This window comes from Glandiceps talaboti, chromosome 10, assembly GCF_964340395.1.
Source record: "Glandiceps talaboti chromosome 10, keGlaTala1.1, whole genome shotgun sequence".
Classification (NCBI taxonomy): domain Eukaryota; kingdom Metazoa; phylum Hemichordata; class Enteropneusta; family Spengelidae; genus Glandiceps; species Glandiceps talaboti.
This window is the reverse complement of record NC_135558.1, coordinates 7,577,501-7,603,663: the sequence shown is the minus strand read 5'-3', so window position 1 is coordinate 7,603,663 and position 26,163 is coordinate 7,577,501. Positions and strand designations below refer to the sequence as shown.

Here is a 26,163-nt window from a genome sequence, read left to right as displayed (position 1 = left end):
GATCCTTGCCAGGGGTAATAATTGTGAGCCCCGGCCTTGAGCTCTCAGGAGGAAAGGCACATTATGAATTTGCATTAATATTATTAGTATTAATATTACATTTTTACAATGGTCAATTACTCTGATTACGGTACTAGTGATTGTCCAATATCGTCTCTATGCTTTATACCGTTAATCGTGTCCAACAAACAGGTGTGGATGTGTGAAATCGATATTTTTACAATGCTCTGTCACACTCTGTTCAGATTTTACAAATAATTTGTTGAATACAAACAAGTGATGAGTCATATGTGTGAACTGCAGACCGCATTCGTTCCTTTTGTTATGTATTGTATCAGTTTGTTTAATAAGCTCCATGCATATGATTTTAAATCTTGGTTAATATGTTGTGTTTTCCATGTAAAAATAGTTCAATACATAATCTGGATATATGTTATCAGTTTTCATGTATTTATCAGAATAATTCCCCGTTTGATGAAAATTAGTAAATGTGTAATATTAATAAGAATTATATTTAGGCTGAATGGTATCAATTTCACATATGAAAAATTTATAATAAATCTGGCAACCAGACACTCAGTCGGACAATTTGTCCTAAGTTAGCTCTAACCGTTTGATGTTGGTTTTGTGTCAATTTGACCCACAACAAACTGTTAAACTCACACTGGGAAAACCAATTTGTGTCAAGTTGGTTTTCTTGTACGTCACTCCAAAATAAGGGAATAGGGAACATCAAATTTTAGAAAGTTACATGAAATATTGCTGTGACTGTTGCATGTCAAAGTAGCTTAGAAGTTAGAAGACACTGTGCAACCAGACGGACCAACTCCTAATACAGTGCCCAGATACACCTGTATATAAACTCTGCCCACCAGAATGAATACTTTGATCAGCTTAGTGTTGGCGCCAACATTTCAACAACAAAAACAGCAAATAAAAAAATAGAAATCTCATGATGAATATGTTCAGATTCATAATGCAGCAGACTTGGATTCGTAGCTTACAAGAACACACTTGATGAATGATTATGATCAACTTTATTTCCTACATGGATAGGAAATATAACATGTATAAAGAAAAATTATCATGATTTCAAGATTATTTGTTTTGTGAATTGTAAATTTAGTTCCAAATATCATGTTTTTGAATGAACAGAGCAAGTAAATCTCTGTACAAATTTATCACAACAAACACCTCTCCCTTCTAAAAAAAAATTTGTCTGTGTTGGTAATCCTGTGTACATATATTCCAAGCACAAATCTGTAAATGTTTACCTGACATTTCCAACTTCACCTCTCTCTTCAACAGTCCCATTCTGTGTGTGCATGTATCCTGGTTAATATATTCAAATTGTATGTGTTGGATGAGTGTTTGTGTAGACTCTTATTATGATAACAACTTTTGAATTTTAATTTCTTATTGTGTTTAATGTAATATGTATCTTTTCTTTGTGATGTATTTATTATGTATTATGAATATTTTTCTATTGTGTATACTCTTTGCTTTATATCACAATCTAACTCTGTGTACAGGGAAAGAATTCTTTTCCCTGAAAAGACCCAGTAGTAGCTGTAACTGCACTATTTTATATTAAAGTATTCTCCTTCTAAAATACATAAAATGTTCACATAAACAGCTCAATTATCCTGATTAGTTGAATTACCCCTCTACCATTCACTGATGTTATTGTGTATACTATGGCTTGATGTCCATGTGTAAACACAGTCATGAAAAAGGTATAAACCATACAATTAAGAATGTTTCCTTGCTCAATCTAAACTTGCAAAAATGATCAACTTTGATTGTAAGTGCATATGTACATAAAGTCTTCTGGTGAAAGCTGCCTGTTTTAACTGGAAATTTGAAATAAAAAATAATAATTGTAAAAAGAATATTTTAGTTACAGCTACTGAAACTTGCATGTTGCTATCTAATTTTTGAATATGTTTTGTTATGTTTTGTTATGTTATGTTATGTTATGTTATGTTATGCATGACATAGTACTTATGATATCTTGAGTTATGTGTTACATGTTAGTGCATGTTTTATGTTTTGTGTGTTATTTTATGTTTTACATGTTTATGTTTTACATTAATGTTATGCATGTTTATTATGTTTGAGTTTACCTGTATGTTATTTTATATTTTGAGTTATGTTGTTCATGTGATACTTTATGTGACGAGTTTATGTTTTGCATGTTATTTTCTGTTTTGAGTGTATGTTATGCATGTTTAAAGTTATGTTTTGCATGTTATTTTCTGTCTCATGTTACAGTAAGATTAGCCACACCACAGAAGGGCCGGAGTGGTATGGGCAGCTCTCCCACCAAAGGTGTTGCAACAACAAACAATACCCAAACTGCCAATATTGAAACATGTATGTTTACATTTTTTAGTGTGAAAACCCCCCAAATATTTTGAGAGTTTTACTCTGTGTCTGTTTTGTAATTCTCACTTGAAAAACTATACTCTTGATGTTCTGGTCACCCAAATTCCTTGTCTAGTTCCTGACGACTGTGTTTGATTTTACACTATGTTATCTTCACACATTACTGATGTGTGATCAGTAATGTGTAAAGATAACATAGTGTAAAATCAGAACACGGTCATCTGACAGGAACTAGACTATCCAATTCCTAGCACAATTTGCTAGACAGCGATGTCAGCTTGCAATCCAATAGGAGTATCCCTATGTTACTCCCAATAGTCAACTTCTGCAAGGTCAAAGTTAGCCTCAATATCTTTAACTTTTATCCCCCCCCCCCCTATTATTTCAACCCGTTCCTGTATATTGTGTGTGATGTGCACTTGCATGTGCATGTGTGTGAATATGTGAGAATATGTATGTAGATGAATGGATGAGCCATTGTATTGTGTGTAGTGGGGGTGGGTGTGTGGTGAGGTATGCTAGTGTGTTTGTGAGTAGTTACATGTTTGTGCACATGTTGGGGGTGGGGGAGGGGGTGGGGGGATGCATGGCAGTGTCTCTATACTGTTACAGAAGCATTTATCAAATTGTGAGTAAAGCCCACAATGTTTTTTTGTACGTTTATTTTTTTTTTGGCATAAAATAATTAAAGGTCTCTCAACATTGTATGACAAGTATAAAAGAGAACGTTAGGTAAAACATAGTTTTGTATGAACAGGACCTCAAATCTGATCTGGGAAAGTTGTCAAACAAAAGCTGAGGATGACAGTACCTCTTGGGCAAGCCCTTGATAGCACTGTTCATCAGCGCTATGTGACCTGTGGTCACATTTAACGTTAGCAGAATTACCAGGGGTATAGCAGGTAGACTAGGTGAAACATAGCTGGGGGACAAGTCTATTAACCTTTAAAAATGGCATTTTTTTGCCAAGCGTCTAAACAACATGTCTGTATGAATTTGAAACTCTGTTTTATCGTGAATTATTAAGTGGTCTAGACCTGCAGCAAAAAAAAATAAAAAAATAAAAAAATAAAAAAATACTCTCTCAATGACATTATTTGCCATTGTGTCACAAATTGTCTTCTCTTCATCGAATTGCCATCACCTTGTTATACCTAATTGTAATCATAGCAGTGTCTGACTCCTCAGCACCTCAGGTCATTGACCCTATAGGAGAGAACTCAATGGATGGTAAATGCCCTGGAGTTCAATGTGCTCACTAACAATAAGTTCAGGAGGATGACCGGCATGAGACTTCCTATGATTGTCCAGTCAGGATAGTTTCAGGAAAGATTCACAGCATATCCATGTTTTACTCAGACAAGGAAACATCCTAAAATCTACCTGTCTTTAGAGAAAAAGTGTACATACTCTTCCTTGTTCATGGCATGTAAGCATGGCTACTCGCTAAACGTCATTTCTTGTTTTAGAAATTATCTGTATAATTATTCAATCGAAAGAAACAAACCATTTTATTATCAAGTTTAATGATACATAATTAATGTCTGTACTAGGCAAGTGATAAAACGCAGACTATACAGGGAATAATTTAAGGAATATTCCTTTTTTTACCTGTTACAGGTGGTGCCAGGCCCAGGCGTCACAGTATGGAGCTCTTAGAACTGGTACAGATGACTCCAGAAAAGGTGAGAAATATTTTCATCTTTTTTTTTTTTTTTGAATTTTTACTGTTCTCTTTCCTTTTTCAACATATGTAACCCCTTGTCAAAACCTCTGTACTTGTGAGCTCGTACTATTTGTAATCAATTGTCATGTTTGTTTTGATTGGTCATTGGACTGTTTTGTAGTTGTATTGTATGGTTAACAGCCAATCAGATTCTCTGGGATGTAGTATGCCAAGTGACCCTTTCTCTGATTGGCTATTACTGATTGATTATATGGAGGTGTGGTCTATAGCAAATCAGAGTTGCATAATGCCAAGTAATGTGTTTCTGATTGGTTACTTCTGATTTTCTGTGTTGTGGGAGTGACTTATAGCCAATCAAATTTACTGATTTAGGTAATTTGCCAGGTGTAAAGTTCATGGATTACATAGTTAGGATTGAGTGATTGGCCTAAACAAATTACAGGACAATGTTAAATTTATTTATTGCATGGCAGTAGTGATGCAACACTATTGGCACTATTTTAGATTTTAATCAATAATAAGCTACATTTGATCTTGAGCAGTATTCAGTAGTTTGTTCCAACATAAGGGAAGATTTCTGCCTTCTTTTCACTCTGGTAATTGAGCATTCGGTTTAGTAAGATAGACACAAACTAAAACTGTTGTCGCAACATGTTGATACAATAGTGATAAGCTATTGAGTGGACATTTGGTATAATTGCAGTCTCAGTAGGGAGGCCTCGCAGAGTTTTGTTAACAGAGTTCAATGACATTGCAGTGTACTGTTTTGGGACTTCCAATGTTTACACTATCTTCATCACAGGGTGATTAGATTCACACATCAGAGGATCTGCTATCACCCACTTCTGTAATCTACCACATCAGTAGAGCAGTAGATTTAGTTTGCGCCTATCTTTAATAGTAAACTGAAGGCTGGATTACCAGAGTCATATTGAAATGATATACTTGGATAAATATTCGAGTAAAAAAATATAGTAGTATATTTCATTATCTGATGATTCATAACTCTTTTTGATAAAGATTCTAATATTCTCCAATATTTCACAAAAGAGATTTGATTTCTGTTAATGGTTGCTCAAACAATTATTTATCCAAGTGAAGGCCATCCTCATTAAAAAAAAGAAGAAGTCAACATACAATGTGTGTGGTAGATTTGAAGACATAGTGTAATTGGACACAGTAGTGGTTTGTGTCCATGCATTACGTAGGATTCAAATTCATGTAGTGTCTATAGATAGCGTAATTAGACAATGCTACTTGAGGTAGATCTGAAAATGATTGCTTTCTGGGTAAACAAGCTCAAACTTGTAACTATACATTAATAGATAGACAGTGCTACTTGGGATGGATTTGAAATGATTGCGTTATGGATAACAAGGTGAAACTTGTAAGGCTTCATGTCTGTTATAGTAACCAGACAGTTAATTTTAGTATCTTGAGTTAGTTGATATCGATGCAGATTCTGGGCAACAAACTGAAATCGGATACACTTGGAGGACAACATTGTGTTTTTAACCTGAATTATGTCCAATGATTGTGTTGTCATGGATATTTGCTGTAGATGAAATATCCCTACTCTTCCTATCATGACCTTGTTTTAGTATTGTCCAAATGAAAAAGAGAGAAAAACTTGAGTATATTTGTCAGGATGGCAATTTTTCTGACATTGTTTCATTTCTTGTCCTCATTGTACTATACTGTTCTTACTTTAAATTTATTTTTTGAGTATTTTTCATGTAACCTCTTTAAAATATCTAAGTTCCTTTAACGGAAAATGTAGCTCAGACTCTAGGTCTTCATTGCAGGTCACACTCTTACATAGTTGCAAACCACGACTGTTTTACAGTGCTGTTCTTAATAAGCCGGTCCCTACTGCGAAGCGTCGCAGAAGAAATAATAACTCTGGTTTTCAAGAATGCATTCATACTATTGGTGGTGCTATTACTAGTAGAGCGCCCCCAGTGGTCAAGATCGGATTTAAAGATACAGTACAGTACAGTACAGTACAGTACAGTACAGTACAGTACAGTAGTGAAAACGCGATTTTATAGGCATTTTTTATTTGCTGTATTTTTTTTTCTTTTTGCCCTCAGTATGCGGCCTCCTCTTGCAGTAGTACTAGCAGTAATGTGAGTGTTAACAGTAAAACAAAGAAAAACAAACACAAAGGCCAAAGTAGTAGAGACAAAGAGTCTAGGAAGGGTTCAATAACCTCTTCAAGTAGTTCTGGTAGTGTAACCTCTTCGTCTTCTGTGAAGACTGACCAAGTCAAATTACATATACCTCAAAGGGTAAGTTGTTGTCTTTGTTGTGATCATTGTCACCCTCTCCTTCCTCCTTCCTTTAATTTTTTATGTTTTGTTATTTGTAAAACCAAGGTTCGTTGCACTCCTGGGATGACTCTTTCAGTCCTAGAATCTCAACCACTCCTGGATAATCCTTGTATTCACTTTAAATAAAAAATCGATTTCTAGTTAAATCCTAGAAATTCCAGAAAAATTTTGTTATTGAAATAGTCAGGCAGCAAATAATGATTGTCTGAGAGGTGGTAAACTGTCTGTCAGAGCAAGTAAAACTGCTGGCTGTTTGAGATTTGCATCACTAAATACACCTATACATACCTCTTTACAACTGTCAATATGACTTGAAAACTCTTGAAAAGTGAAGTGACTTTGTGTATTTGGAACCCAGGTGGTACACATTATTAATATGCACACTACATTCTCAAAATCTACCTAAAAGGTTCATCTAGTGTGCAATCCAAGGACATTTTAGTATTTATTTATGTTAAATATATTATTGAATATTGCAGCTGTATGTCAGTTCAATAATATTGACCATTCTTGCTGACAATTTGTAGAATGTCATCTTCCAAATATTGAGGATGAATGTTTTGAATTTCAAATAGCACCCTCACAAGGCCATATTTGGCCATTGCATTTTGTAGTTTTGAATAGCACCCTCACAAGGTCTCTTTGACCACTTTTATTTTTGTACAAAGTTACCAGTAGAAATGACAGGAGTGTACTATGTACTAAAAATTTGAAAACACCAACTGAGAACAATATGTGACATACAACAAACCGAGAATAACAAAGAGAGAAGGGGAATATCGCATTTCCAGGGCATTGTCTTTGAAATGATAATAAAATCCTATTGTCACCGTGACAACAAAAGATAAAAAGGGTACTTATTGTTTCCTTTAAAAAAATGGATATTATTTGCAGAAACTGTCACCTGAAATGATAGATGATGATGGATTCTTTGATGTACTTAGTCGCTTCCAGAGCAACAGAATGGATGATCAGCGGTGTTCATTTAATAAATTCGGTGGCAAAAGACAACCCAAGGGAGCTGAAGCAGGTAGGGACACTATTCTGTTGTGGGGTGTATGTATGCTGTATTAATGAGAGTACCAATCTGTATGTATGTAGTGAGAGAGCACTGGTCTACAGTGGTTGTATGTATGTTTAGAAGACAGCACTGGTCTACGGCAGATGTGTATGTTGCATCAGTGATGGCACTACTCTGTAATTGGGGTATGTATGTAGTGAGAGAGCACTTGTCTGTAATGGATATATGCACTTGTATTCTGTTATTGGGATGCAGCTATATTCAGTGTTTTTGTTAAAGGTTAGGGAACTCAGTATGAGTGGAAGAAAATCTCTTCATATATTCCTGTACCATGATGTACCCATCCGTTATTGGAGTGGAGAATCTTTGTATAACACATGTACCTATAGGGAACTTCAAATTGGTATATTTTAACTACCACAGTCCTATCAACGCAAACAAAGATAAATTTGGAGGTGGATGTATGTTGTGAGTGAGTACAGCTCACATGTATGTATATTGTAAAAAAGAGGCAGTGCTGTATGCAATGATGCATGTTTTATTATAAATTTGGCATTGCTGTATGATGGATATATCGATATTATGTTTTGCTATAAGGGCATTGCCATATGGTCAATCTTTTGATAAATGCAAGAATACATGTACTTTTGAAAACCTCGTAATTGTGCTGCTGGTAACTGAACAATGATCAGCTGGAAAGTATATATTTATGACATCTGTTCATCAGCAAATGAAATGTATATTTGTTGTATGTTTTATGGTTATTGTGTTGTATGTAGTGCATTGGTTATACAGCCATCTAATAACAGAGGCTATAAAATTGTCTGACAAATATACAAATAACTGTGTGTTGGATATCTTACTATAGACTCATTTAGTAATATGTTTACTCACACACACACACACACACACACACACACACACACACACACACACACACACACACAGAAATTCATGGTGTTTATCCAGAATATTATTTGACTTACCAATTTGCCGTTTTCCAGTAAGTCTGCCCTCTAGTGGCCATTCCAAACAAGAAGATATCTATTGTTTTGAGGGCTTATCATTGTTTCAATAATCTCATTCATCGTCTGTTCCTCATCCTTACATGTATTGATTACAAAAGGGTTGTGACAGTTGTCACCCTCTTTATCACAAGTACTGATAATAGTGGTAAAAATTTCAATCTTCATCAGCCAGTTTTGAAAAAAAAATAAACATGTTGAATCTGCTTTTTGAATGAATGCAGGTTGTTAATGGATAGTTTTGTTTAATAGTTAGAAAGAACTTAAAGGTCCAGGCTTTCTGAAATTGATTTTATTGTTTTTAGGAAAGAGGAACCACAAACTTTCACTACAACTGTCACTTGTAGCGTTCTCATATGCTTTCATAAAATTAATAGTAAAAACAGCTGTACAAAATGACCCTACTAGTAGATATTTCTGATATTTTCAGCCATGACTTTTTTTGGTAGAGGAAATAAAATACAGAAAACAGATGCTAATTAATTAAGCCTAATCTGAGTATAATCATATTTAGATTTATGTGAGATGAATTACGTTACTTGAATTGTGAATGATAAGTTACGTCACTAGCGCCGACAGTATCGTTTTGAAAAATGCTTATATTTGTCAGGTATTAGCCTTATTCAGCATTCACAATTCCTTGTTGCATGGCACGTTTGAAATGAGATTTAAATAGCTGTGTCTTCAAGCTGAAAAAGGCTAATACGCGACAAATATAGACACAGTAGTATGCAGAGAACAAGCACAGACGTGTAGACATGTAATACAGTGAAAGATTTAAAACGTGCCTCCTCCTGATCAGATTTTAATCGGCGATTGCCGCAAGTCTGATGAAAGGACATAATGTTGATTCAGTGTTTGTGTTTTAATGTACACGCATTCAACACATGTTTACATAGCATGTTGCTAATAGGAAATCTTATTCCTGAGAGGAAATTGTCAAGGAGAGAGTAGGAATCACTGGGGAAACCATGGTATCTAGAAGTGATGCTTTGGAGGAAATGTAATTGAATTTTTACAATTGGTGTTTGTGGTGAATCTGAATGAGATCTATTGATGACTGTGTGTGTCAGGATTGAATAAATGGGACTCACTAATTATCATATCGTCAGGTTTAAATTTTGGAATAAATCACTACAATTGTTGTAAAATGAAAAAGTTGGGATTACAGGTACAAATAATATCTTTCACTATGTAAGGGTTTTATAAGCATGGTATCGAAGAGGTACTAAACCTGATAAAAAGATACAAAGCCTTTCCATTGAAGTTGAAAATGCATGCGTAGAGAGTTATCTTAATTCCTCAGTTACATAATACCATCTTACCCCATTTATCTGAAAAGTTGAAGTAATCTGGAAAGTGATAAAAGGAAATGAAAGTATGAAGCAGCATCTAATAGATGAATCAAATGTCTAATTCGTTTCAAATTTACCATTCCAAAGTAACTATATTGTATTGTCTGAAAAGAAAGTATTAATCCTGTTTTTCCCAACTTCAAATTTTTTGTGTAAAAATAAATACCTCCATGGTAGAAAGAAAATTAAACTTGTTTTGAATTCGTTTTTCATGGTACCTAGATGTAATGCTTTGGAGGAATTTGGTTTTCGTTCGTTTGATAATTTTTAGAAAAAGTTTTATTTGAAATGGTTCAAGGAGAGTTCAATCATAAATTTAATCTGTTCTTAATTTCATTTTGAAGTGGTGATAAAAGCAACAAAAAAAATGGTTTAATACCACAAATAATGTAATTATTAAAAGTAGTACATCAACCTCGTTCAGCATTGAATACTTTCCCTTCGAATTACAAATGAAAATATGTATTTTCTGTAACTTTTTTGTAAACGCCAATTATTGGTATGGTTGTTACTTTTAGAACAATAGAAAAAGTTTGATTTAAAACTAATTTTTATTATGTTTTGAAAACTGAGTTCTTGAGTGTGTTCCCGCCAAAACTACTTTAATAAAAGTTCTTATGTTTTGTAATTTTTTGTACATATCAAATTTAAATAGACAGGGAATAGCAGAGTTCATTTTTTTCTGGCACATGTAGGGATAAAATGTATCGTGTTTGCATTTTTTCATTTGTCGCAGAAAATAGATGTGTAGGAGGCCAACATTGGGAGTCCATTATCAGATCAGGTATCTCACTATCTCCAAAGGTATCTATGAATACCAGCATGAGAACATGCAAATACTAGATGAGTGGTTCTTACAAGACCCATCTCCCTAGGGATGAGACATCGTTCAATTGATTTGCCAAACCTGTGTGACTGATTACATTGATCACCATGTCCTATTTTACTTCAGCTGAATCAATCAATCAATCGATCCAGCAGATGTTAAAGTGAAATTGTCATGAGATGTCGTGCCATTATAGGAATGACATTATAAGTGGTGATGCTGCCATCTTGTTTGTGATACAAACATAGCACAAATGTTTGATATCTTGTTTATAAGACAGAGGTACAGAACAATATATCAATTTATTGTGCCAAAATACTAACTTGTAACAAAGCAATAGTGTCATACATTAGTTAGGAGATGTCAAACCATTATAGGAATGACATTACTGGTAATGTGGCCATCTTGTTCATGATACAAACTTAGCACAAATCTTTGACATCTTGCATATGATGCAGAGGTACAGAACAACATGATAGCTATTCATTGTGTCAAAATAAAAACTTGTAACAATCCAATGACATGTTGCGTTAGCCTAAAAGTGGTCAAACCATTATAGGAATGAAATAACAGGTAATGCTGCAAATGCAGCCATCTTGTATGTGATACAAACTTAGTACAAATCTTTTAGATCCTGCAAATGATACAGTAGTTTGGAACAACGTGGCAATTCATTTTGTCAAAATGCAAACCTGTAACAAAGCAAAATGACATATTTAGTTGTGAGATGTCAAACCATTATAGGAAAGACATGAGATGCAGTCATCTTGTATGTGGTACAAACTTTGCACAAACTTGAAACATTTGAAGAACTTACAGCATTTTACACAAGACCATTCAACCCAATGCGTATGGTTTACAAACTTGTAACAAAATAATGACTGGACATCTGACTATGTTCAAGAGGAATCTAGTGTGAGAATATTTAAATGTGAATTAGGCTTGGTGATTGGCAAGGCAATGAGTCTGTGTAAGTTTGCAAATACAGCAAGTAATCCCTGCAACCTTGAGTCGCTTGAGTCCTTTGAGTTGGGTCTGATGGTGCATATTAAAGAAATTAAGACGTAAATCTATCAGTTTTGTAGCACTGATGAAAATCTCGGATTAAGTTAACCAATTAGTGTTGAAATAACAACTCATAAGTAGACATTTGAATTGCAGAATCCCTTCAGTGATAAAATCTTTATACAGATTAGACACTTCCTGGAGATGTGACTGTGTATCTAATAGATGTGTTCTACAGTACAATGGAACAGTCAAATTAACTCTGTCCAAGCAGGACTATCTCATGTTGTCACATATGCTCAAGAGATTAAATTCAACTATTTGGATTAAAATCCAGTGATAAAATTATTTTGAGCTTATGAAAGTGTGAGACATCCTAAAATTAGAAAAGTATGGACACTTTCTGTATGGTCATGAAGCTTTCCCTATGTAGGATTACCAATACGAGGGTTCAAGATTCAAAACCAGTTCAACTTGTTTATGAATTGAAAAAGTAACAGCACTGTTGACTACTCTTAAAAGAGTCTCTGACTATCACATTCTAGGTTTCCTTTGGCTTTTGAAAATTCATAATAAATTTACTAATTGGGTCCAAAAAGTTGTCACAGTAGTAAATTTCAGAAACAGCTGACTTAGGTAAATGTTGGATTTATAAACATGTCAAAATCAGATTGCATATCATGTACTTTTAATGACTACATTTGTGACAGAGCACTTCAAAGTGCATGGATGGATATCAAAAAGATACAGTTCCCAAATATAATGTAACTTTTAATGAATTTCATCATTTTTCTTATTACGACAAAATAGAAAAAAGGTGAATGGTTTGACAAGGAGGGCCCATGCTATGTATGCCTATAAACCCCCATTAGGTATTTAAAGGTCATGATAGTATAGACGTGGGTTTTGATTCAATAATCTTGGCACCAAGCTTGGACCAGAATCCCTCGATGTCAGAGATTTGACCAATGAGGAATAAGCATAGAAATTGCATTTCTGTATTATCTATTTAGGGATTTCATTTGTAAGAAATGTTTCTTCATCGTTGTTCTCTAAGGTCTGTAATTTGACTCTTTGATTTAATTCAGTTTTAATCAATACCCACATGTGAGCTTGCTTCAATTTTGTCTGGCTCCAGATGACTTCTGATTGCACTGTCGCAGGCACACAATAACAGCTGTTGATCACAGTAAGATACAGATGTTATAAAACATTTGAGAACTTTTGAGGGTTAGGTGGAATTGAAGGAGCCAGTTGGAATGGGCATGGGCAGGATGAAATAAATATATAGTCTACATCTTTCAGGAATAGAAATTCAGGCACATCCTTATAACTAAAGACCACATGTGATTCTGTCATTTGATAAGAAAGTTGATGGAATCTGAAATATAAACAAAAAATCGCCGTTATGTTAAAAAAGCTGCAAACTATGAGTGGACCACATCGGGTTTCATTGATACAAAGAAACAGTTTGACCATATATTCAGAAACCTTTTGCTGCAGAGTATTCATGTTAGATTCTTTTCTGATATTAGACCATGTGATGTTCTACTTTGCCTTTTGATTAGATTTGAAACTACATGTAATTTATCACTAACTTCAACCAATTTTGTAATATTTCTGTGATCTATTGCAACTACTTTATTGGCAAACGTTAAAGCATAAACTGATATGTGATGGTTTGATCCTTCTAATTAATAGAATTACCTGTGTACTACATGTACAGTAGACTATTAAGTGTACTTTGAACTGTGTACCGGGGGTAGTTGATGGTACTATGAACATTTGCTTGATATCTCAGAGTGAACAGTATAGACCATTTAATTTGTACGTCAACGATTTGTGGGATTTTTCGATGGTTTGATTACTGGTTAAGCATAGGTTGTTCAGCTTGTACTGTTACTAGAACACCATAAGTTGAAAACAAAGTCCTGCCATTACCAGCTACCGGCTATTAAAACCACAAAGAGTGCATCAAACAAACACTGACTGTAGATGACAACATACAAAAAGAAATAACAAAGAGTAAACTGAGAATAGGTGTGACCTAAATTCCTTATGACAGATTGTAGATAACATCGTTTTACAATTGAAAGCACACTTTTTTCATCTTTCTAAAAGGGTCATTATATTCCATTATCATCTTTTAATCAACATAGATATACAACATGAAATGTTCTTATCAAATTTTATCTTCAAGAGAATGTCACATAAAAAATTCCACAAGTGACAGACATTTTTTTGTCAACTGATAGGTTTAATACTTATGAAATGGATAGTATATTTACATATCACTGTGGCTTAAAATCTTGTAATGTATCACTATCAGACACATGGTAAAGACAGTCTTAAACATTTAATATCTAGTAATCTTGCCTCATAATGATGCTACTTTTCTCCTAAAGTTTTATGTTAAACATTGATCAAATTGAACAAAGTATAGGTCTAACGTTACATCTAAGCATTATAAGATTTGTAAGATATCTCTCTCTCTCTCTCTCTCTCTCTCTCTCTCTCTCTCTCTCTCTCTCTCTCTCTCTCTCTCTCTCTCTCTCTCTCTCTCTCTCTCTCTCTCTCTCTCTCTCTCTCTCTCTCTCTCTCTCTCTCTCTCTTTCTCTCCCTCTCTTTCTCTCTCTGTCTCTCGCACTATCTCTGTTTGTCTCTGTCTGTCTGTCTGTCTCTCTCTGTCTGTCTCTCTCGCTCTCTCTGTTTGTTTGTCTCTCTCTCTCTCTCTCTCTCTCTCTCTCTCTCTCTCTCTCTCTCTCGCTCTCTCTCTCTCTGCACTTACGTTGCTAAGCCATTGAAGTGTAGAAATAATGTTGTTTATTCTGAATAGCAATAGAATTTGTGAAAGTATTGCAAGAAATGTCTACTAGTTGAAAGTGTTCCCAATCTCAACGGGATGCATGTGAGTGAGTTAAGTCATTAGTTCATAATTTCTCACTTTCAATGAACCATGTGTTAAAATTTACCAAGGTTGCCATGGAAAAGCTGAAGTACTCTAACCATGATGAGTTGAAATATGTTACAATCTCAGCTTGTGGTGTGTACTTTTCCTTATTTTTCAATTATATTATGAAAATATACATCTGACATGTGTCCACGTATATCATTATAAAAAGCCAATTTGAATGATAGTGAAATTGTAAAATTCTATCACATGTGTTTATTTTTCAGGATTGCCCATTTACTGACTTCCAAGTATGTAGTGTTCATGAGAGAGAGAAATTGTCACAGTGTGTTTCCTAAGAAATATATAATTTGAGATTGACAGCTTTGAATTCAACATTTGTCTCATCTACATGTATACCAGTCAGAAAGACTTTCCTGTCTTTAATAGCTATCTGATTTTTCTATTCAGTCAATGTATATAAACAGCAAAAACAATATTTTGTGTAAAATTTTATTTTGATCGACTTTCATAGCAGCTACTAAATTGACAGATAGTTTGTGTAGTTTTTACTTCTACCATAGAAGTGTTTAATTTGTATTTGTTGTGAATCGTTTCCAGACCTTGGCTTTCATAAAACATCTGTTTACTGGAATATATATACAGTCTCAATACTGTAGTTAGATGATAAGTGATCATAAACCTCGGCCAAGGCCATACTGTACCAAGTTATTCTCATTTAATTACAAGAGTAATAGATATAGATTGTCAGACCTACTATAATAGTACAACATCGGATGAAAGCTTAAAAATTGTGAAACCTAGGACATGTGATTCTTGTTATTTTCATTTTATATTTCTGCATGAGGTACAACTAAATGATATACATGTACAAACATGCATATGTTCCAGACCTTGGCTTCCACTAAAAATGTTTAGTGAATATACAGCTGTTACAGTGTTAGACCTGTACTACTGTTGTTTTGATAATTAAATGATCATAAATGCTTGCCAAGGTTATCAGTTGTTCTCATTACTTCTGCAAAAAGTACAGAATATATGATTTGGGGTATTTCAAAACTGACCATGCTATAGCTAAACATATGTTTAGTAGATGTAGGTGCTGTCAAACTATACTTGTAGTGCAGGTGAAATGTACGAGTAACACTGAAGTAAAGCACTTTCTCTATGTGTTACACTTGTTTATAGCATTCATATCAAAAGTATACTGTTTCAATTGGTTTATTTACAAGCCTAGCATATGGCCTTTTTATGTTGTCAATTAGCAAATGAAACTGTATACTTTTACACTTGATATAGATGCTATAATTATAAACAATTGTGGTACATACAGGAAACGCTTTACTTTGGTGTTATGGGTTGTAGTTAGGCTTTCAGATCATGAAATTTTGTTGTACCCGCTATTTTCATTATTAACAAATACAATATGATACATGTTTTCAGACTCAATCAATCAATCAATCAATCGATCAAAAGAATTTGTATAGCCAAAATTCAAAACTGACCGAGCAATATTAAAACATCTGGTGAGACTCTATATAATTATATCTTTGATAATATTTGGTTTTGTTTTTATAGAATGTGAAACCTTGTTTAAAATGATGCATCAGTGACTCGCAATATTTCTGAAAGAATTACAAATGAAAGATGATTATATTTACATATTGACTATGCTATAGCAAAACTATTGTGGAGTGGATTAGGGCTGTCAATCTCAATATTGTACATTTATCTTTAATGATATCTGGTTACGTTTTCAGATCATGAAATGTTAGATATGGTTTACAAAATTGATGTATACCTGTTATTCTCCTTTATGATTTGGCCTTATCAATCTATCTTCTTTCACTTCTACCCTTGCAAAAAGTGTAATAACTGCATCAGTATTGTGGATGGCATTTTGATGATTTTGTCATGCTTTTAGAACCTCGCCAACAGAAAGAAAAACTTTGATGAGAAAAAAATGTTTAATAAATATATCAATTTGATAGAGAGTCTTTTTAGTAAAAATTCTGAAGGACTCGTGGGACAGTTGATTTCACCTACTTCAAACAGCAGTTAACAATATTTGTTGGATAAGATCTAGGTGGACAAGTAGTTAATTTTACCTTGTCTGTAAGATATGAAATTAGTGACATACCCCCCACCCCTGGTACCTATCTGCCAGCACCCACAAGGAGACTGATTAGTTGAATGACAAGACATATCTTACAGGCTAGATTTCACCTAATACTAAAAATACAACCAGTAACGCAAGTACTATTTCCTTTCTTGGTAAAGATGTACATATCTATTTCATATTTATAAAACTGTTAGCTACCAAAAACACTGCAATGTGTTGGCAAAATCTAGATGCATGTACAGTAAATGTTACAGACTTTAACAAACATCTCTGTTTATAGTTTGTGTGCAAAGATCTACATGTTGTAGTTTTTTTCATGACCCTGTGAACTTCATTTGACATTTTCTTGCATGTATAATACCCTGAGTTCAGTATAAAATAAAACACCAGCTGCAACCAATATATCACAAAGTCCCCTCAACCATTGACATACATGTTATGTCTTTAGGATCCACTATGATAAAAAATGTACATTTGAATTTCAAATTTGATAATAACATGTACAAATTAATGTAATTATTGTTACAGTATTAAATTTTCTTTTTAATGATATTCGTTCAATAGTTATTTAATCACATGATGTAATTATTCAAATTGCATAAATGTGAATGATACATATCAAACTCAGAAAGCAATATTACGTTCATAAATCATTACCCAGCATGTGGTTATATCAATACTTGATCTTATAACCATTAATGATTAAATGGTTTGAACAGTTTCTCATGTATGTTTACCTAAATAAGCAAAAAATGAAATCAATTTTGTGTTACAAATTCATGCCTTAAAGTTATGAAACTCAAACTGAATATATTAACATTTGGTACATTAGATATCAAAATTGATAGAATGGTCCCTGGACGAAACAAAATGGTACAAATTATGAAATAGATTTACAGGAACTTTTGAAATGTCAGATATAAAAATTGAAAGCAGCACAGTCTGCATATTGTGTTTGTCTACTTCTGAATCTCATAATTGTCTTCATTTACTTCTTTTACAACTCATCAACTGTTACAGAAGTATTGTGACCAACAAGTATCTTGTCTTTGAGTTCAAGTAATTAGGAAAATAAAATGCAAAATAAAATAAAAACCTGACCTACCTACCCTTTTTTTTGAAGTCATGTTACCGGAAACAATTTTTAAAAAAATGTTTTGCCTTAGTGAATGTGTTCTGCTGAATAAGATACTATTAGCTCCCAAGCAATGACCCAAATGAAATGTGTGATCCTTATAATTACTGAAATGTTCCTTTTTCTTATTTTGAAATTATTGAACAGATGGTCAGATCACACCACATTAAACACCACAAACATGATATTTGCTATCTAAATATGTTATATGCAGTTTTATAGTATAGATGCATATATAACTAGAAATTTGCATAAATAATCAAAGTATAATATGATCTGAAGTAGGAGTTTATTAGCATGAATATAAATAGGTAATTTGCATATTAATTGCTTTTAAGAAAGTATTCAGAACTGCACCTGAATATAATCAGCAATATAGATAATTAATTAAAACATGAATGCACATATATTGTAAGGTTGCACAACTCTGATAAGAACCTGATTAAAAATTTACATGATGCATTATAATATTAAATAAATAAATAAATATTATCAAACATAAATTATCAGGAATCAACATGATAAGTAATGATTGTATTATTGAGTGGAACAGGTGCTGTGTAATTGAATGTTGTGGAAGGTATCACTAGTACTGTAGTATTCTCCTTGAACTGGGGGAATAAGGGCACACTTTCTTGATGGTTTATTCAAACAGAATTCTAACAACTTGGTGTCCACAGACCAACTATTTTTTTTGTTTCTGCATGCCAAAAGTTCTACTTTCAAGAGAACAGAATCTTACCTAGCCTTCACCTCTTGGGTATTGTGAAATTTATGTTACTAGGAACACACTTGTTATTCATGCAACTGTAATTTTGTTTTGATTTATGACAGTTAAGCAGTAACTCATCTCATCTTGTTTTTGAACAACTGCTGAAACAAAGTTCACTCATCTATGCAGTCACAAAATCCATCAAGGAGTAGTACATCAGGTGTAGTGTTCAATTTACTACTACTCCTCCCCTGCTTCAAGTACAGAGTATTTAAACCTATACTAATATAAACCAGTTGTTGATATTTAAATAGTTAGTGAACCACGTGTTTCTGTGATATCTACTGGAGTGTGATTGTCTATCAGAAACTCATCACAATAAATCCTAAAAGGGGAATGCCACTCTAGGAAATACAGACATTGTCATAAACTCGGGGTTCTGCAGCATTATTTTTATGATTTTACCTCATGTACATTAATGTGGAAATTCATAAGCAAATTTGAGCTTTAATATGCCTTAAATTCATTATTTTTGTTGTGGGCCACATTGGCACACAAGAGTCAGCAGAATTATGCAATAAATGAACAATGAATATTCATGGCTTCTAGGTACCTCTTGAATATTCATTGTTCCCCTTCAAGTCACCCGAGTTAGACTATTACTATTAGCTTACATGATATAATGTTGCTAGTAAAAATGACAACAATGTTTATTGCATTCCAAGGCCATCAGCCATATGTCAAAAGAATGACAACCTAAATAGTTGATAAAATAGTTTATAAGGATATATTATCTCATACTTATTATCTTTTAGTCTTAGGAAAAAATTGTTTTGAATATTTAGAACTTCTGCCATTCAATTTTCAACCTTATTGATTCTAATTGCTGGAATTTTTTTATATCAAATGATCAGAAATTCTGTACTAGTTGCTGGTCAGAGTGAATTATATTTAATAATTACTCAGATGATCTATCTTTTGCTTTAGCTCTCGTGAATTGTAAATACAGCATTAATGTTGTTGTTGTTGTTGTTGTTGTTGTTGTTGTTGTTGAAACAAAGGTAAACCAATTCTTTGTATTTGATGGGCTTTACTTCAATACAAATATAGTATATACAATTTCTGATTATTACTTATAATTTGTTCTTGCTTAAGCAATTTTTTCCAGTACATATGCAAATGTTACCATCTGGGTATATATGTACCGACAGAACCCCTCACAGGTCTCATCAAACTCCAAAATATATTGAACAAAACTATATGAATTTATGTCAACACATACATCTCATACATCCCAATGTGAAAATGAAATCACAGCAGTGCTTGATTTTTGAATGTTAAGTAGATCATTTGCATAATGAGTATATAAGAAATATTATAAAGTTCATTGCATATAATTCTGTTCATGGTTCATTGTTGAAATATTATGCAAATGATGATTATTTTAATAGCATGGCCAGTAGAGTAAAAGAACAAGTAAGGTTGCTCCTTTTGGGTATTTCAAAATTATGAAAATAGTCCTTGCAAAATACATGAAATTGTTATGTCAAATAGTTCGATAATTCATGACAATCTTGAAAAATATGCAGAACAAGAGGCGTCATGTACGTGTCAACTAAATTATATTTGCTTGTCACCAGTATCATAAAACTAAAGATCTATGGGGAAAAGATTTTTGTACAGTCAAGTTAAATTTTCTATTTGACAGTTGTGATTAATCATTAAATGCAACAGAAATACTGCTACCTAAAATATCCTATTTTGCTGAATTTCACTGTTGATATTTGTGTTTATAGTAAAACAACCTAGGTACCTCACAAACAAAGCTTTTAATTTATGTGAATGACTGCATTGGTTGATTTATAATAGGAGTTGTGTTCTTTCACCTGTCACCATGTTTCTCACTTCAAAGTTGATTGATGCACTTCTCTTGTTATTTTGATGTGTATCAGCTACTACTTTTTCTAACATGTTTAAAGTGAAATGGAAAATTTAGCTGTTTCCCCCTTCCTTTTGTCATTAGTATAGAGAGACTTAGCAGTTATTAACCTAGGGTTTATTGAAATGTTCGTCTTGAAAATAGTGTCAGTTAGATCACATTGATATGCATGTGATGAGCTAAAAGCAGCCATAGCAGAAAGTAAAGCCAGCTAGGGAGTCCAGTCAAGAGGGGCTCATTACTGAATTAATCAGTTTTCTATTAGGTCCAAAAAAACCACCTGGCCAATTGCAGAAATTGATGGAAATGAAGTTCTGACTTTTTCTGAAAACAAACAGTCAAACTAGGGAGGCTCGATTGCAACACATTGCTCAGTGGTAAACATCTCTCATGTACTGAGTATACTTGTGGTGGACTGTGACAGGGAGATATGTAAAACAAAAAAACACAGCCTCCTGATATTCCGGAGATGGTGAACTTGACAGTGCACCAAGATAGATAGGACAATTTGTGTACTACTGCTGAAGTCTTCTTTGGATATTATCTCACTGGGAATTCATATGGCAAATGACAGTAATAGCACGGATGCTACACTAACTGATTTGGAACTGGAGGAATTGATTCAACTCAGAGAGTTGAGTTAGTAATTTATTCATTCATTCATTCATTTACTTACTTTGTTTTTATTTTCCCATGTGCACTCTTATACTTCAACATATGAAGAAAGAAAATTCAATTAACATATGAGAAAGTAGATTCAATTAAGCAAAAAACCTGATTTCTTTTCCCTTCAAAATGTTAATTCCATGTTGTATTATTAAAATTCAAAGAGCATGTTGATAAATTCCAAACTTTTGCCTGTCATGTTCTGGTTTCAGAGTATTTTATTTCTGCATTATAAAAAGTAAAGTTGAAAGTAGAAAACAATAACAATTTTTAAGAAAAAATTGAACGAAATTTAATTTGATTATATCAAATGTTAAGAAGTGATGCATATCATAACATCTTTTATCTAGTTTTATATTTGAATGACTTTTCTCTATTAAACAAAGAGCTGACAAAAAACAACTTGGAGATTAAATTTATATATACGAACATCACAAAAAATTTTGAATTGAATTTAGGCGATTTTACAGTAAATATTAGCAAGTGATACTTGATTATAGCATTATTAAGAGTTTTTATATACTGTTTAATTGACTACCTTTCCTTTACGATAAGTGTGAAAATATAAAAAACTTTGAGGTTAAAACTACATAGACAAACATCAAAGTAGAAGTAAATTCTCCCAAATGACCTTTGACATTTTGGTAACCTGGATAAAATTGCATTAGACACGGCTGCTTAGGTCAAGGAATCACATAATGATGTGATTTAGGGTGTAGATTTCTGTTTATTAGAGGATACACTACTGTAATCTTATTACTGTCAGTGGCTCATCAGGTTGTCTGCCGGAGAAAGGGAAAATGATTTCCCCTGTCAGTCCAGACATCGTGACCATCAGCATTTGAATAACCATGTTATAGCTTTCATTCTCATCAACATTTTGATGCCCCAAAGCAAAAAATCTCTAATTATGCATTTTCATGTAATTGATTTGTGTGTGTGTGTGTGTGTGTGTGTGTGTCTGTCTGTCTGTCTGTCTGTCTCTGTCTGTCTGTCTGTCTGTCTGTCCCATGTGTATTTGCCGATACTTTGGTCTGTGTATACAGTTCTGATTATATTTTCATTTTATTGTCTATTGACAATATATAATTTATGATATTAACGTTACTCACTTTCTTTTTATGTCATTTTAATAGTTACTGTAGTAATAATGTTTCATCTTTATTACCATCATTATTGATACACATAGTCTTACAGTTCATATTTTGAGATTAAGTGTCAAAATATCATCAATATTTAATTATCATGGTGTTCATTTCATACATCACAGTATATGAAATTTAATGATTTCATGTCATTATTGTAGGCCGAATGATTTGATATGAAATTTTAATGATTTCATCCCAGTGTCACAATGTACTGGAGTAATATTAGACAAATGTGAATTTAAATTGTTCTACGTACGTAAAATTCATAGGATCAGTATATGGAACACATGAAATGAAAAATGTGTCATCAGCTAATTTGCATACAAGTAAAGTTTGATTGTCAAAACAAAATGTGAAATGAAATAATTTTGTATATGGAATTTATAGGAATTTGGGGTTATCTGTTTGGAGAAAGTATGGGATAAAAATTGCAAATTCTGTGTACAAGCAGTCGAGTTATGCTTTGAAACAAAAATATGAATCTTGTACTTGAGATTCATAGGACAGTGAGATAGTCATCTATAGAACGTATGGGATACACAAATTGACAATATCAATTCTGTGTCCTCAGTTGATTTGTGTAAGTGAAGCAGTCAAGTTACGATGTACATTGTGAAATAAAGTGATCTGAATCATAATGTATGTAAAGATTCATAGGACTGTACACATTCATATATGGAAAGAACTGGATAAAAATGATCAATTCTGTGGTTATTGGTTGATCTGTGTACAAGTGGATGCGTTATGTTGTGAAACTTCCAAACAGACGGTAATTTCAGTGACGTGCTTGAGATTCATGGGACAGTTAGATATTCATCTGTGAAAGGAAATGGATAAAACATCAGTTGCATGGCATCGGTTGATTTGTGCAGTTATTTTAGCAATCAAGATCTATCTCGAAGTAGGAGGTGAAAATAAATCGTCATGTATTTGAGATTCATATAGGACAGTTTGATATTCATCTACACAAAGTGTAGGAGCAAAGACATGAATTGTATGTCATCAGATGATTTGCGTACAAGTAAAGTGAGTTCGATTCAATATGAATCATTGATTGTTTCCTTTCATTTCAAAATTCAGAATGAATGGAAGGTGATTAGTATATCTGGTGTTATTTTCAGTCAGAGTATAAACTTACTATAATCAAAGGGTCAGGTATGTTATTATGGTGCCCCCCATTAAAAAGAGGCACCATCTCATTTTAAGAAGATTCTAATTGTACATTTGTAGTATGATTCAGGTTGCCATTGTATTTATTCTATGGTTGTTGAGCAAGCTGCGAATGGCCATCCTTCAGTATAAACATCACTTTCACATCAGTCTGTATCAATTAGCATTACCACAGAGTACTCAAAACAGAAATAGTTTCCCATAATATGCCCTTCCCTATTGAAAAAAAGAAAGAAATCCAGTGTATCATTTGCCCATACTTTTGCAAAAATGCCATCACATGCTATTACAGTATTTCAGTAAAAACATTTTCCAGTCAGTTTCTTAGAACTTCATCAGAAATGTATAAATTCACAAACCTTAGATAACACTCTCTGTCTCAACTCACTTACCATGTAAATAGGGCGTCACATAGGCACCACATAGAAGATCTTTGGAGACCTAAGATTTATTCAGCCAGATGGCTTATTTTTTTCATCCCAGCATATAAATTCCAGAGCAGGGAATTGTAATGAATCCTATTTATTGCACGTAATATAGACGGTTTGTTTCCCCCTAATGTAACTTGTGTTTCGTAAACGATATGTCATCTCTTTAAAAGGAATCATTTACTGGTAATTACACCAGCTGTGCTTCCATACTTTGTCTTTCAGTCCACACACTTGTGCATTTTAGCAGTGTACCTGGTTTAGCATTCATCTGTAACATGCATGTATTGATTTCGCATTTTGTTTCTAACCTTTCTAACATTGAACATGTCAGGCATATGTGTTCAAATGGTGTTCATCATGTCCAAATGTTTCTTCTAACAATACATACATTTCTATCATGAGTTTGTTAGTTTATAAGGCTTTAAAAAAGTCCATCTTTCACATTCTACATGTAATTTGTCAATGGACATGTCAGATACCCTTTGTTCAAATGATGCATGTGTCCTAATCATTTTTCTCACAAAACGTGGTGCAAAACTCCTGTAAGAATAATATTCTTCATTCATAACATGGATCTTTTAATTTAAAACATATAAATCACAACATCTTTGTTGGTTTCTCTCTCTGTCTCTGTGTCTCTCTCTCTTTCTCTTGCTTTCTCTTTCCTCTCTCTCTCTCTCTCTCTCTCTCTCTCTCTCTCTCTCTCTCTCTCTCTCTCTCTCACTGTTTCTCTCTCTTATGCTTGTATTGCTTTCTTATTTCTCATTCCATGTTTAGTTTGTTGATGGGCATGACTGACATACACTTTCATATGTGTTCATCCTGTCTAAACCTCTCTGCCAAGATTTGTACAACACAACACACTTTCTGCTCACACAAGTGCATTTCAGGAAATGCCACAAAACCCCTCGACATCTCTGCTGAAGCAGTAGTACTTGTATCGCAAGAGCGGAAAAAATTACTCTGAGTCGACTCTTAGGCTTGCTTGTGAGAATGTTTATCAGGGTCCCTGATTTATTATTCACCTGTTAAATGCCAGTATTGATTTAAATCCCTCGTTGTGTTTGTTGATGGACGTGTTAGACATACAATAACAAATGGTATTCACACAGTCCAAACCCTCCCTTTCAAAAGACGTGGCTCTGAATCAATACTTCATGTATGTGTTTTTCAGCTCACTTTAACATGCATTTGGAAGTGCCTCTAATCATCTGTTGAAATGTTTTTATTGATGACAGACATGTTTTTCTAAATGGCGTTTATCCTGTCCAAACTGTCATGTTAATGTGACCCCTTTTCCAAATGTAATATACATGTCACAATTAGATTCAAACAATCAGCTTCTGTGAAGATAGTTAATTTACACTTAAATTTCATTTTGACATTTCTGTTTAAACACAGTAATGACAAAAAAATAACATTATATTACTCACCACGCACATTTTCTGTAAACACAGCAATGTTCAGGTGTTAGGACTTACATGAGAATGGACCTATAATAGTTACCCCTCAGGTACTTCCCTCGTTCTGAAAAGAGCACTGCTAAATTTATACACAGAGGAGTTAAAATGGTCTAAATTTACCGATTTAGCTGCTAGTCAACAGAATAGAAATTTGTAAGACGTAATCACTAGGATAGCAATGAGTACCATGTCAAGACAATCATATTATGGTCACAAATAGAGAAAACAGACTTTTTCTTAAGCTCATTAGGCCATGGATTTGATTATAGATTTGGAGATCAAAATGAGCTTGTTTTCTGAATTCTCTGTCATACACATCATCCGGGGAAGATATACATGTGCATATTGTGTATGCAAACAGTTTTACAAGCTTAGAGATTTTCAAAGATTAAAACTTTACATTGAAATTGAAAATCTAATCAATTTGCCTCCCATGATATCATAATACATGTAAATACTGTAATATGATATATAATACAATATAATATAATATGATATATAATATAATGTAATGTAATGTAATATTTATAATATAATATGATATGATATAATATAATATAATATAATATAATATAATATAATATAATATAATTTAATATAATATAATATTTGTATATAATCACATGAAATCAATGTTAGTTTTATGTCATAAATAAATGCTTCTCGTATGATTCCGCGGACTTGTACAAATTTGAGCCGATAGGTGAGATGTATGGCTAAATTATTAGAACATCAAGAGGTCAACAATCGAAACACAAGATTTAATATACATGTAGATCCATTTTTTTAAAGCAAAAAATGAAATTATCTGAAAAGTGCATGGCAC

At 33.3% G+C, this 26,163-nt stretch overlaps 1 protein-coding gene across 2 annotated transcripts in view; it reads left to right on the top strand.

Moving 5' to 3' along the window:
- The window catches only part of LOC144440880 (G-protein-signaling modulator 2-like), a 124,569-nt gene that overhangs the window by 52,736 nt on the left and 45,670 nt on the right, over nucleotides 1-26,163 (top strand). Inside the window, exons 11-14 of one of the 2 annotated variants that reach the window (XM_078130319.1) lie at nucleotides 2,275-2,376; nucleotides 4,009-4,073; nucleotides 6,169-6,366; nucleotides 7,303-7,438. In XM_078130319.1, coding sequence (XP_077986445.1) covers nucleotides 2,275-2,376; nucleotides 4,009-4,073; nucleotides 6,169-6,366; nucleotides 7,303-7,438 — 501 coding nt within the window. The remainder of the gene's footprint in view (nucleotides 1-2,274; nucleotides 2,377-4,008; nucleotides 4,074-6,168; nucleotides 6,367-7,302; nucleotides 7,439-26,163) is intronic. The other variant, XM_078130320.1, reaches the window with a different exon arrangement.